Source organism: Macrobrachium nipponense, chromosome 3, assembly GCF_015104395.2.
Source record: "Macrobrachium nipponense isolate FS-2020 chromosome 3, ASM1510439v2, whole genome shotgun sequence".
Taxonomy (NCBI): Eukaryota; Metazoa; Arthropoda; class Malacostraca; order Decapoda; family Palaemonidae; genus Macrobrachium; species Macrobrachium nipponense.
The window spans coordinates 77652446-77666331 of record NC_087202.1 but is presented as its reverse complement, the minus strand read 5'-3'; the positions used below and the strand labels follow the sequence as shown (position 1 = coordinate 77666331).

Here is a 13886-nt window from a genome sequence, read left to right as displayed (position 1 = left end):
TTTTTTGTAAAGCATGACAAGACAAGGTCACCGACGTGCTGCCATTGTATATAAAGAGTCGTTGCATCCATGCTCATTACTCCACTCTCCTTCAGCGGTTGAGACAGAGAAGGTAATTGATTACAAAGCATTACCTTGTTATTTATAGTTAAGGCTAAACAACTGATATATGGCACTAGTTCGTTATTAATGATTACTGTTTGATGAACCGAAAAAATTACTTGGGATAAAATCTACGTTTATATATTTACTTTTCTCCAGATGAAGTTCCTGTGGTTGCTGATTGCCGTCCTGGCCCTCGTGGCTGCAGACGATAGCGGCTCCCCTTCTCACTCTGACGACGACCATGACGACCACGATGACCACGACGACCACGCCAGCGACGCTGCTGGAGGTATCATCGAAGGTCGTACCGGAGCAGGCACCAGTCAGGGATCAAACAGATTCTTCGATGGTGGCTTTGGCGGAGGCATCGGCGGTGGAATCGGTGGCTTTGGAGGACTGGGAGGACCGGGAGGATTTGGAGGAATCGCTCCTGGTTTGGGAGGTGGGCTTGGTGGCATTGGAGGTCTCGGTGGTATCGGTGGTATCGGCGGTATCGGTGGTATCGGCGGTATCGGTGGTATCGGCGCTGTCAGGCCCCCAAGCATCCCAAGTGACTGCCGCTACTGGTGCAGGACTCCCCAGGGTCAAGCCTACTGCTGCGAGAGCGCCCACGAACCCCAGAGCCTCGTCGGAGTAGTCAAACCAGGATTCTGCCCTCCCGTCCGCCCCCTCTGTCCCCCCGTCAGGAACTTCCTCCCACCAGCACCCTGCTCCAACGATGGCGCCTGCGGTGGTTTTGACAAGTGTTGCTTCGACACCTGTCTGCAGCAGCACGTCTGCAAGCCCATTCAAGGGTTTGGACGCTAAACAGTCCGCTCTTCTGAGGGCTTCCCTGTCTAATCCCCTTGTAATACGATTCTCTCATAATTGCTGTAAATTACCTAATTCTGTGAATTTTAAATATGGGTAAATACAGAAAAGTTTAAAGCTATTCCTACAGAAAGAGATTTACTTAACTAATTCCACATCCTTTTCTTTTTGACAACATTACATTGCGATGAAAAACCGAAAGCACTTTTTTCTAAAATATGCAAAGCACTTTCCATCGTCTGAGAGAGAGAGAGAGAGAGAGAGAGAGAGAGAGAGAGAGAGAGAGAGAGAGAGAGAGAGAGAGAGAGAGAGAGAGCCAGTCAACCATTGGTTAATAAAGGTAATTTTCATTGAATAAGTCGATTTCAAGGACATCAGTATTTAGCTGGATTCTAATAAAAACCAGAAAAAATAAGAAAAATACATGTTAAATGGAGGAAGATGTACTATTTACTCTTACACTCCTCTACAACACTCAAATATCCAGGTCACTTGATAAACACAATTATCATGAAGACCGTCTCTCTCTCTCTCTCTCTCTCTCTCTCTCTCTCTCTCTCTCTCTCTCTCTCCGTTTTCCGAATCTTGAAAATAGTATTTAAGTGGAGAAATACATGCCAGGGCATTAGCACAAACGAAGATTAACCGGCAACCGTTACATAGAGTAAACGAGAAGAAATAAGAGAAAACAATGATAATGCAAACAAAATCCCCGTCTCAGCATTTCATGATATATTAAGATGAAGTGTTTTTTGGAAAAACATCAATCAAATGTTTGAAAAGTCCAATAGAAAGCTAGAAGGTAAAGCAATAGAACTAAATACGGGATAAACTTGGAACCATAGTTTATTTCTTTTATCTTAGGAATTTGTACCCTTACAATTTCCTTCGCACAGAGTATTCGGGTAGTTTTTTCATCTCGTCAAAGATTGGCTATAGTGGCAGATACTTTCATTGTAATTGTCAGGCACTTTTTAGCTAAATGTTATACGAATACCTTTCTTGGTACCACGAAAAGACATTCATAAGTTTGAATTAAAACTGATATTGGTATGCATATCAGACTGTTGCTAACCGGATTCATCATACATATTAATGAAATTAACACAATTAATAAATATTATTCTCCTTCTTCCTTAAGAGTCCATTTTAGTTTTACATATCCATGGGCAAGCAAATAAAGGTCGCGGTTTAACACTGCGCTTTGACAATTTTCACTTTCGAAAAACATACCCCGTTCAAAACATGAGGTAATATTTAAAATGCGCTCGGCTTGTAAATTATAAATTTTACGTGGAATAAAATCCTATCTTTGAACGTTATGCCGCCTTACAATTCTATATTTCTCCATACTTAGCTCTCTCTCTCTCTCTCTCTCTCTCTCTCTCTCTCTCTCTCTCCTCTTCTCTCTCGTCTCTCTCTCTCTCAAATTAAAGCCTCTCTCTTCCTCTTCTCTTCAATTAAACAGGGAAAAGGAAAGCTCAACTAGTCTTTGTTTATTCTCTGTATAATTGTATCAAAATATTTCGGGTTTTGCTCTTTTCTTGAGTTTTTTATTCAGTTCATTCGCATAATACGATATGGATTAAAATATCGTATTGTCTTTACTATATTTTGGGCATAGCTACGGTTCCTTTTCCTAGTTGTGATCTTTCTTTCTTTATTCAATGGGTATATACGTACATAGTAAATATTTAGCTCTCTCTATGGACAAAACTATGACACTCAAGGACATTTTTTTCTTTTACCTGTGCCTAAGCAAAAGCAACATCCTTTCACAATTTTTTTTTTTACCTACACCTGGCGAGTGACGACACAAGGTCAACAACAAGTGATTTGGTTTAGTATATAAAGAGCTCCTCACCCAAGACCATCACTCCACTCTACTCCAAAGTCAGAGATACAGAAGGTGACCTTCCATACCACATCTTTAAGAACGTGAAATACGTCACTTGCCATAAGGAGTACAATCAATTACGCTCATGGATAAGTGATTGTACTTGTTCCTCTGGCAAAGTGATTGGCAGGACTTCTAGTGAAACATTTTACCGGTTGCGTTGAACAATACCCGTAACAAAATCTCCTCTTTCAGATGAAGTTCCTGTGGTTGCTGATTGCCGTCGTGGCCCTCGTGGCTGCTGACGATAGCGGCTCCCCTTCCCGCACTGACGACGACGACCACGACGACGATAACGCTGCTGGGGGCGTCGAGGGTCGTACCGGAGCAGGAAGAAAGCAGGGATCAAACAGATTCTTCGATGGTGGCTTTGGCGGTGGTATTGGCGGAGGATTTGGAGGAGGATTTGGAGTACAGGGAGGATTTGGAGGAGGATTAGGAGGACTGGGAGGAATAGGTGCTGGTTTGGGTGCTCTTGGTGGGCTTGGTGGCATTGGGGGTATCGGCGGTATTGGTGGTATTGGCGGTCTCGGTGCTGTCAGGCCCCCAAGTGACTGCCGTTACTGGTGCAGGACGCCCCAGGGTCAGGCCTACTGCTGCGAGAGCGCCCACGAACCCCAGAGCTTTGCTGGAGTAGTCAAACCAGGATTCTGCCCTCCCGTCCGCCCCCTCTGTCCACCCGTCAGGAACTTCCTCCCACCAGCACCCTGCTCCAACGATGGCGCCTGCGGTGGTGTTGACAAGTGCTGCTTCGACACCTGTCTGCAGCAGCACGTGTGCAAGCCCCCTCTAGGCTTCGGACGTCGCTAAGACGCCTTTCACTCCAAAGCTTCCTCTGTAAAAATATCCCCACTCCCCTTGTAAAAACGTTTCTTTGTAATTAATGTACAGTGCCTGAATAAGTATATGATATCTCATTCTCTAAATAAAATCTTTGATAATACACTATATAGTATATATGATTTGCATAATTCCTTGACAAATACCCCAACCCCATTATCACCCTTTTGCTTCACTTTTTTCCCCATCAATTAAAAGCATTTACAGATTGAAAAGGAACTCATTCTAATCTGTCTATCAAAAACTATGTTGTCACTCAATGAACAAATTCGGTTGAACGTTTTCTTTGTAGCTACGCAAACACTCTAGCAACTAAGCATTAAATTTATTCCATGTACAGTGGAACAGGAAGCAAAAATTAATTCCTTATTCTGTGTAACAGACACTGCCGTAATCGCAGAAGCAATATCAGTAATAATAATAATAATAATAATCATAATCATAATCGCTAGGCTAAACTACTTGTAAATATTTAAAGTAGTTTGAAGTAAATCCACAATCCAGAGGTCACATATCAATGGAAGCAACTAAAATACTTATTCTTAAAATCTGGCAGCCTGAACTTCCAGAATTCTGTATTGTTACACTACAGCTATGCAACACATTTGGTGCAAAACATTATAAAAAAAACAACAGCACCATTCATCCGCACTACATAACTGTAGCACCTTAGCAAGTAAAGTGTTAAGAACACTTAGGACTACTGTGTGGAGAATGTTAGCAGAGGATGGAAAATAATAATAATAAGCTTCATTTCCAATATTTACATTGGGTATTCTGTATCTCACAAAGGATAAAATGTATTTCAATGATTGAGTTACATTTCATACTACTCACAGTTTTACTACATACAACAAACCTGATTGAACATCTTAAAAATACAAAATAAAATGTAGCCCTGCAATACATAGTATAGTAGTATGTATAATTTTATCTACATGTGTAAATAGGCATCATCATGATCTAGAAAGAGAATATGAACGGAGGTACAGCAAAAGGAATGATAGGGGTTGCAAATAAGGGCCATAAGGACGCAGCAAATAACCCTAAACAATGCCTACAATGCACGACGTGAGGTGCACTGAAGGCACCAATCCTTACACAGCAGTCAGGGAAAGAGAATCGGTTAGATGCAAATTTACATTACAAGAAAATGAGTAATGAGCGAAGTGTGGAATGACGGATGTTTTCAGAAGATACAGTGCTGATTGGGGATAAGAAAAAGATACTGCAGAAACTAGTGAAATAGACCGACAGTTTGCAAGGGCCTGAAGTTCGGAGTAAATGCGAGCAAAACCTGATGAGGGAAAACTTGAACAATGTAAACTTGACGCTGTAATGAATCTTAATTTGAATTGTGGAAGAATGGAAGTGGTTCATTCGTACAGGCCATAGTAAATAAACGTAACACATATTGGTAGGGTGAGAAGGGAGTCACTTCATTGAAAGAAGGAAGGTAGCAGGCCGTGTGCAAAAGACCGGGAAGAAAGTTGGAGTTACTTCTGAAGCATAAATGTAAATATGTGACGGGGTTATTGATCCAGCCCTCCTTTATGTAAATGTGGTGTGGCTGCCGATTGTCACTGAAAGAAGAAAGGCTGCAACTCTGGAGATGAGCTGTTTGTGTAAGAGACTGATATAAAAACGGAAACGCTGAACAATGTGGAGATACGTAAAACTGGAATATATATATATATATATATATATATATATATATATATATATATATATATATTATATATATATATATATATATATATATATATATATATTGGTATAAGTGAAAGATTGTATCTGAATGTTTTAAGACAATATGTTCATATAGAGTGAATGGAGGATAATTGAGTGGTGTAAAAGAATATATAAATTCAATAGAGTAACTATATGAAAGTTTAGCACAGAAAGGTTCATCAAATATGGACGAGATAGTTGTGTTGTTAGTCTGCTAAGGCCACTTCCCCTGTTAGAGGAAAGGGTTCAAAGTTGAATATAACTTAACACAGTTATGCGTGTGTTAATCCGATCAGAAGACCAAGTCTTTAAATAAGTAAACCTCAAGCTAAATTAAGTCGATTTACTGGCAGCTCAGAAAGACGAATACAGAAAAACCTTATGACGTCCCAAAAACAATTTTTTTTCGAAGACACTCCTAAGACAAAAGTTGATACTTCGTTGAACATGACTGTAAAACAATTACGTTTAAAAAGATAAATTCATTGTTAATTTAACTCACAAATATTGACTGACCGCCTTTATATTTAACCGAGGATATGAGCAAGTCATTAAATATCATAACATTAAAAACCGAGTTTAGACACTGTCATCAGAACTAGAAATAACGAGAGAGAGAGAGAGAGAGAGAGAGAGAGAGAGAGAGAGAGAGAGAGAGAGAGAACCAGGAAATGAGCGATCACGCCAGCGCCTCAAAGCGTTGATAAAAATAAGTGTATTTATTTCTCCAAGTTTTTGTAGTCCTTTTCTGACTGTAGTTAAACCAGTGTTCTTTCGTAGAGTTGGGTTCAGTTAGTGACTTTTTAGACTTTATTACAGACCTTAACGCCCACGAATTCATTTTTTATCAGGGAAGAAATAGCTTCCTACATTTTTACATTTTACCCATAAGTTTTCCATATAACTTTTTACTGTGAATTTTCATTTTTTTTATTTTCTTTCTATAGAAAAAAAAGCTTATCTGTATTTTCTAAAAGCAGATTGTCCTCACATTTGTATATTCCATGAAATAACAATGTCCACGTTCGTTGCAAGAATTTTTGTTCTATTCTTGCGGATGGAATAAGACCAACCACTTATCCGTTTGAGCGAGATGACGTCACCAACGTAGGAAAAAAGAATTAGATCATGAATTTCAAGGAGTAAAATGTGAGGGAAAACTCACTTGCTTTAATTAAAGATCACTTAACTTACCTTCCTTCTGTTAGGTGTTCGAGGTTCATTGCGACTCATTTTCCCCCATACTAAACTCCATAAAAGAGTGGAGTAAGTTCTGTAAATGCTTAGCGTCTTCTATGAGATATGGTCATTAGTCATTAGCCTAATTCTCAACCCTCCTCTTCTATCTAAATCTTGAAACCAGTAAGATTGGCCCAGATATCAATTACCTACAAATCTTATTTTGCGGATAAAACTAAATTCTAGTAGGAATTCGCAAGTACGATCCCTTCAATCTTCATTCATTAAAGCCTATCCAAATATATGAATTATTACGTGTTATGGAAAATCTCACATATTCATATTCAAGTAAATTAACTTTCTTTGTACATTCTTTCAGTTTCTGTGACCTTTAAAACTAAACTCCAAAATTTCACCGGTGACACCTAACTGAATAGCGTGTCATCATGGAAAGGTCATTTTGTGACTTGCATTTCTAGTATTACTTAGAATATTGCAAATCATATATTACTTTCTTACGAGACTATGGCATCTCAACAGCATGACTTAAATGCTTAGAATAAAATAAGACTTACGTACATAACTGCCATGCTAAGTCATAAAACCTTTCGATTCTAATCATGCCCTCGGATGGACTGCTCCTTCAACATTAATAAGAACGAACACATCCTTACAAACTAGCCTATCTCAGTTAAGACACTACTCACACTAACAGTAATGTAAACATCATTCAAATCTTAGACCCAAAATAAGACAAAGTATTAGAACGAACACATCCTTACAAACTAGCCTATCTCAGCTAAGACACTTCTTCTATTACTTAATGGATGCAATGACCTCCGTTCACTCACACTTACAGTAATGGAAACATCATTCAAATCCCGGACCCAAAATAAGACAAAGTATTAGAACGAACACATCCATAGACATTAGCCTATCTCGGCTAAGGCACTTCCTCTGTTACTTAATAGATACAATTACCTTCGTTCACTCACACTTACAGGAATGGAAACATACTAATCCCGGACCCAAAATAAGAAAGTAAAAATAATTTGCACAAATTATTACACAGTCTCCGTTCTACAAACCTTTGATTTGTCCAAAATACATCAATGTTATCCGAAATGGCTGACTTTAACCTTAAATAAAATAAAAACCAATGAGACTAGAGGACTGCACATTGGTAGGTATGTTTGATCATTGGAGGGTGGATGATCAACACACCAATTTGTAGCCCTCTAGCCTCAGTAGTTTTTGAGATCTATGGGCCAACAGAAAAAGTGCGAACGGACCGACAGACAAAGCCGGCACAATATTTTCTTTTACAGAAAAATAAAAATTGGAACATACCAAAGAAAAAAAAAATTCACAATTAAGAGACGAGAAGGATAAACCAGTAAGTGGATCGAAAGGCGCCTCAGCACAAAAAGTTTTCTTAAATATGAAACAAACAGTCCCCTATTCAAGAAACGACTACTAAAATACATATTTGATGTTAATGTGTACACATACATAAACACGTACATTTGATCTATATAGATTCCTTCGTTAGGTATGGCTATCAACACTCCAATATGATGTTTTGCTTTTATGCATAAACTCCGTTGTCATACTTTCATTAGCCTTTATTGTGTTGCAGACTTAACTCTGTAGATGAGCGAATATCATAACTGCTATAAATTGCCGAGACTACATTGCATAGAATATTCTGCCAAACAACTACGGCAATCAAGTTTTTGCTGACACGTTCTGCTTTTAAATGCGACGGATAAAAACAAGTTTCACTTTGAATAACTCCAAGAGGAGAAAGGGCCGCTTTGTCTTTTATTCTCGACCCAATTCAAGGAACAAGGATGTGAACGAAATCTACTTGCGAAGGTCACTCGGCAAATAATACGTCCACTATATAAGACGTTCCACGATCTGGCATCATCACCTCACTCTCTCTCTCGACAGCCGTGGTAGCAAAGGTGAGCTTTCGTTTCGTCTAATGCTTTCAGATGCTTTAGTAAGACATTTTAGCATGAAAACTCTTTGGTACAAGTCATATTCATTACTCCATACTCTTGAATGTCTTGTTTTCGTCGTGTGTAGCCTATGAATCATTCATTCTGTTTCAGATGATGAAGTTCCTGTGGTTGCTGATTGTGGTCGTGGCCCTCGTGGCTGCCGACGATAGCAGCGACGACGACAACGCTGACGGAGTCCAGGGGCGCACTGGCGCTGCTGCTGGAGCCTCTGGGGACAAGAGGTTCTTCGGACTCGGTGGCCTGCCCATTGGAGGGGGATTCGGATTCCAGGGAGGACTGGGATTCGGAGGGGGACTTGGAGGTGGATTTGGCCTCGGAGGGGGACTTGGAGGTGGATTCCCCATCGGAGGGGGACTTGGTGGACTTGGCGTCGGTTGCCGCTACTGGTGCCCGGCCATCTACGGTCAGTACCTCTGCTGCGACCATCTTAACCCCAACAACTTCCTCTAGGAGCAAGAGCCCGTGCTGGCAAAAGGCCACCTCAACTCCAACAACTTTCTCAAATAAGTCTGTAGTACCTGAGATGCTCCACTTTGAGGCAACCATCAGCTAGATATCTTCTTGACCAATGTTCTTCATTTGCCAAATACCTGCATTTCCCTGTACAAAGCTCCCTTTGTATTTAATGTAAATAACCGAGTGAAGTCAATATTCTTGGTGTTTCCAAGAATCCGCAATAAATACCAAAATGTAACATCCGACGGCGCTTTCATTTCACCATGTTTGACTCTATAAACCAGAAAATTAAAAAAGAATTAATCTAAAAGGTTTAACATCAGTTTCCTTTGCTGCAACCAAATAACCCGTTGATCTTCACTGTCATTCAATATTTGGAACTACGTGAGTGCTAACCAACCTTATTCTTACTTCTTTCCGTTCTTGAGCTCTCAGGCTTATAGCCTCCTGCCGTTTGGTTTTCAATCATATTATGCAATTTATGCCTGAAATTATTAACTATAGTAGATTCACATCTACTGTGCATTTGATGACTAGGCCAGTCCCTTACGACGCTCCTGATTGGCTGTTGATAAGCCAATCACAGGCTTGGAAACTCTGAGTCTCTCGAGAGAGTTCACATGGGTAGGAACTATGTTCCATCTCTCCTGAGGGATACGTCTTTCAAAAGTATCCCTCAGGAGAGGTGAGATATACATCCTGCCTATGTGAACACTCGAGAGATTGAGAATTTCCAGCCTTGTGATTGGCTGATCAACAGCCAATCACAAGGCTGGCCTAGACATCAAATGCACGTTTGATGTGAATCTAGTGCTATAGCTACAAGTACACGTACACAAATCATGATTATGGTTATTCATTAGTTATTTTCTTCTATCCTTGTCCCCACCCCCCTTTTTTTTTCTTCAAGGTAGGATATTCGATACTGCGGAATCCCTTATGGAAGTTCGTTTATCCTAAACATCTGAAGTTTCCCGTTGGACGAGTGGACTTCGCGCTCGGCTACCAATCTGGTAGTCCGAAGTTCGATTCTCGGCTCGGCCAACGCGAAATCAGAGGAATTTATTTCTGGTGATAGAAATTCATTTCTCGATGTAATGTGGTTCGGATCCCACAAAAAGCTGTAGGTCCCGTTGCTAGGTAATCAATTGGTTCCTAGCAACGTAGAAATATCTAATCCTTCGGGCCAGCCCTAGGAGAGCTGTTAATCAGCTTAGTGGTCTGGTAAATCTAAGATATACTTCTGATTCTTCTTCTAAACATCAGAATGATAATGAAACTGTTTCAAAACAATGTAAAAACGGAAGAAGTCTTACAGTCATTTTAGTCATTTTACCTTAAAACAAATAAAAAAATAATACGGATTCCTTTCATTCGGAATTGACAGAAGGACCCTGAGCTGAGAAATTGAAGGATGAAAAGACCAAATATATATAATCAATCAAACATATCGTCACGTCTCTTTCCTCCAACGGTTGTGACTGCAAAGGTGAAAATCTTCATTTATTGTTATTGTTTTGTTGTTTCCATGTAATGGAGTTGCTGATTGTGGTCGTGTTCCTAATGGCTGCCGACGATAGCGGCGACGACGACGCTGACAGAGTCCAGGGCGCACTGGCGCTGCTGCTGGAGCCTCTGGGGACAAGAGGTTCTTCGGACTCAGTGGCCTACCCATTGGAGGAGGATTCGGATTCCAGGGGGGACTGGGATTCCATGGGGAACTTGGACCCGGAGATGGATTTCGTTGGACTTGGAAGGGGACTCGGTGGCTTTGGTGGTAGTTACTGTCGATGCTGGTTTGTTTATTTATTTGTAGTGTTTTTACGTTTCATGGAACCAGTGGTTATTCAGCAACGGGACCAACGGCTCTACGTGACTTCCGAACCACGTCGAGAGTGAACTTCTATCACGAGAAATACACATCTCTAACACCTCAAAGGAATGCCCGAGAATTGAACTCGCGGCCACCGAGGTGGCAGGTGAAGACCATACCGATCACGCCACTGAGGCGCTGTTCTATTCGTAGCTTAAAAACGCTAAAAACGATGAAGAGGTTCCGCAAATCCCCGAACAAAAAACCTTTTGCCAAGAAAACAAATGAAGCAAAAACCTCAACTTTCGATTTCAAGCACCATGGGCATATATGGTTCTGGTTCTGCTCTTTAAGCAAGAATTGAATTGAATATAGTATTTAGGCCAAAGGCCAAGCACTATGAGGTCATTCAGCGCTGAAACGGAAATTGACAGTAAAAGGTCTGAAAGGCGTAACAGGAGGAAAACATCGCAGTTGCACTATGAAACAATTGTTAGAAGAGGGTGGACAGTAAGATGGAAGAAAGAGAATATGAAAGGAGCACTTGAAGCAAGACCCCGGCTGTCGTAAGGCATTAATCAGTAATCATCGACCCTTTCACAGGTTTCGGCCCCCCACTCTTTCCTGGCCCCAACCCCCTTTCCCAAAATCCGAATCTTGATGACAAAAGATGTTGCAACATTTTGCTTGCAACATTTAACAGTCAAATCTAGAAGGAAGATCTTTGTAAGTTCAACTGATGGACTTCTTTAATTATTTCTTATTTGTTAAATAGCTATCTGTAAAAAGATATATTAAATTACAGTACAGACTGTAAATAATCTTATTTTATGTCAATTAGCATAACTACGAAATAAATGAAGTCAAAAGTAAACGTCTATCTACTTAGTATTCATGTGATTTTGTAATGTCAGTATAAGAAAGTATACGTTCAAATTAAATGGGAAAAAAACTTTGATCAAGGATTTTTTTTCTTATCAATACATGCGTAAATTCTTACTGACACTTGATGAACACTAAAGACACGGTTCTACAGACGAGCCGGAGAACGTGTCGTCACTTTAATTCGGAATCTTATTAACGCCCCTCAACATTATATTATTAGGATTATTTTTCAAAACATGTATACATTACAACAAAAGTCCCATTACCTCCCGAAACAGTTTCCACAAAACTGAATGCAATCACTGAAAAATGACGAAAACAGAGTATGATGAAACGTGGCAGCTATATTTATCAGGTGTCATCCTTGAGATGATCAACTTTTGGAAGAAATTGCTCAGAGGCGAAGATTTGTTGCTATGGAAACACTTTCTCTGAAATTTTCATCACCTTAAGAAGGGGAATAAAAGGATATATTGTCCTTGATTCATCTACCAAGCCACGCAATCGACAAAGTTACACATATATTCAGCATCACTGACGCCTTCCCCCTTAAATAAAGGCCGCTGCCCTATTTTTACAATCGTATTCGGTGGCAGTAGCAAATGGGATAGTCTCCGTGTGGATATTCCTCAGGTCTTCATAGATGCCTTGAAATAGAAAAATCATTCTCTACATGTCCTGGTAAAACAAACACATACATGGATGAAAACAACTTAATCCAACTTCGTTGGAAAAAATAACGAAGCCATTCAAAAATATATTCAGATATACATCACTTGAGCTCCCAAAACTTTATATCTTCCTTAAGGAATCCATGATCGCAGGATGAATATATTTCGACCATGGTTGAATCAAGGACAATATATCCTCTTTTTTTGCCCGTTCCTGAAGGTGATGAAATTTTCAGAGAAATAGTTTCCATAGCAACAAATCTTCACCTCTGAGCAATTCCTTCCAAAAGTTAATCATCTCGAGGATGACACCTGATAAATTTATCTGCCAAGTTTCATCAAACTCCGTTCGTCCATTTCGGAGATAGTCTGAGAAGGAACAAACGCAGACGGCATGAAAACAAAACATCCAACAAATTTCGTTGGAAGCGGTAATGACAATTTTACAGAGATGACAGGATAAGGCAGACAACTAAAGTCCCTTTCTTATACCAACGAAGAAGGAAAAGGCTATGCATAATCATCAAAATCCGTAAGACTAAATTATAGCAATACAGCTGATATTACGGGAAGACATTCTGAGCCTCTAAAATATGGAAATGAAAAAAAGGAAAAAACATAATTATATGCTATAGTAATGACGTTAATATTAAAAAAACATACTTTCTCTACATACAAAGAGAAAGGTAAGGATATTCAAAATAAACTATGATATCATAGTTTATCTGTGAAACTGAAATATATACACCGATCTTGACCCTGTATTTGATAATGACCTCTATAGGCGCTCTACTAGCCTGTTTAAGTAGCAAGGAAAAAGCCGCTATTCGAAATATAGAGAAAAATCTCTACAAGAGTAACGCTGCTGAAGTAGCCATTACTTTTGATATAGTATACTTGAGAGGGCGCCTGCTTCTCAAGTAATTTAAATTATCCTTATTATCACGAAATTGGCTGCAAGTAATTAAAAGTTCAGAGTTAGGAAAAAGCTGTAATCTTATGAACAAGAGTACCTAGGCAGAAGAAGGCAAGAACAGAAATTAAGTCCCACACGTGCCACTTAAGACCTTGAATCAAATCATTCGCACAAAAATTATTTAATGAAAGATGTAAATAATAAGAAAATATCTACCTTCAGACCATTAAATATTAAGAGCTAGAAATATTTTAGCGGAGATATAAATAATGACAAGCAGTTAGTGAAACACAAATATGATACAATGTTCTATGTAAATAGCTTTCAAATTGGAATACGAAAAAAATTTAAAGTATTACAGTGAAATAAGGCTAAAACAGAGTTTTAAACAGCACCAGCTTTGTTTTTTTAGGTTTTAGAAACTTAAACAAAGTGACTGGATACTGTATTTGTTGTAGAGAATTTCACCGTATTGTACTTCCATAAAGTATGATGGTGTAAAGTACAATGCATATCAGGCTGACCTTGCTTAATGATATAACAGTCCTGATTC

At 39.4% G+C, this 13886-nt stretch overlaps 3 protein-coding genes and 1 long non-coding RNA gene across 6 annotated transcripts in view; 3 read left to right on the top strand and 1 right to left on the bottom strand.

Annotated features, from left to right (window-relative positions):
* The window catches only part of LOC135221829 (elastin-like), a 241857-nt gene that overhangs the window by 113390 nt on the left and 114581 nt on the right, over window positions 1-13886 (bottom strand). The gene's annotated exons all lie outside the window — the stretch shown is intronic.
* LOC135222225 (uncharacterized) lies at window positions 84-1036 on the top strand. Its single transcript, XM_064260355.1, has 2 exons — window positions 84-112; window positions 262-1036. The coding sequence occupies exon 2, from the start codon at window positions 262-264 to the stop codon at window positions 910-912; it is 651 nt and encodes a 216-aa protein (XP_064116425.1). The 5' UTR covers window positions 84-112; the 3' UTR covers window positions 913-1036.
* LOC135221824 (uncharacterized) lies at window positions 2793-3760 on the top strand. The gene is made up of 2 exons (XM_064259724.1): window positions 2793-2824; window positions 3008-3760. Exon 2 carries the CDS (start codon window positions 3008-3010, stop codon window positions 3620-3622), a length of 615 nt encoding a protein of 204 aa, XP_064115794.1. The 5' UTR covers window positions 2793-2824; the 3' UTR covers window positions 3623-3760.
* LOC135221833 (uncharacterized) lies at window positions 8258-9290 on the top strand. The gene is made up of 2 exons (XR_010316100.1): window positions 8258-8532; window positions 8683-9290. It is a non-coding gene; the product is annotated as an uncharacterized LOC135221833 (long non-coding RNA).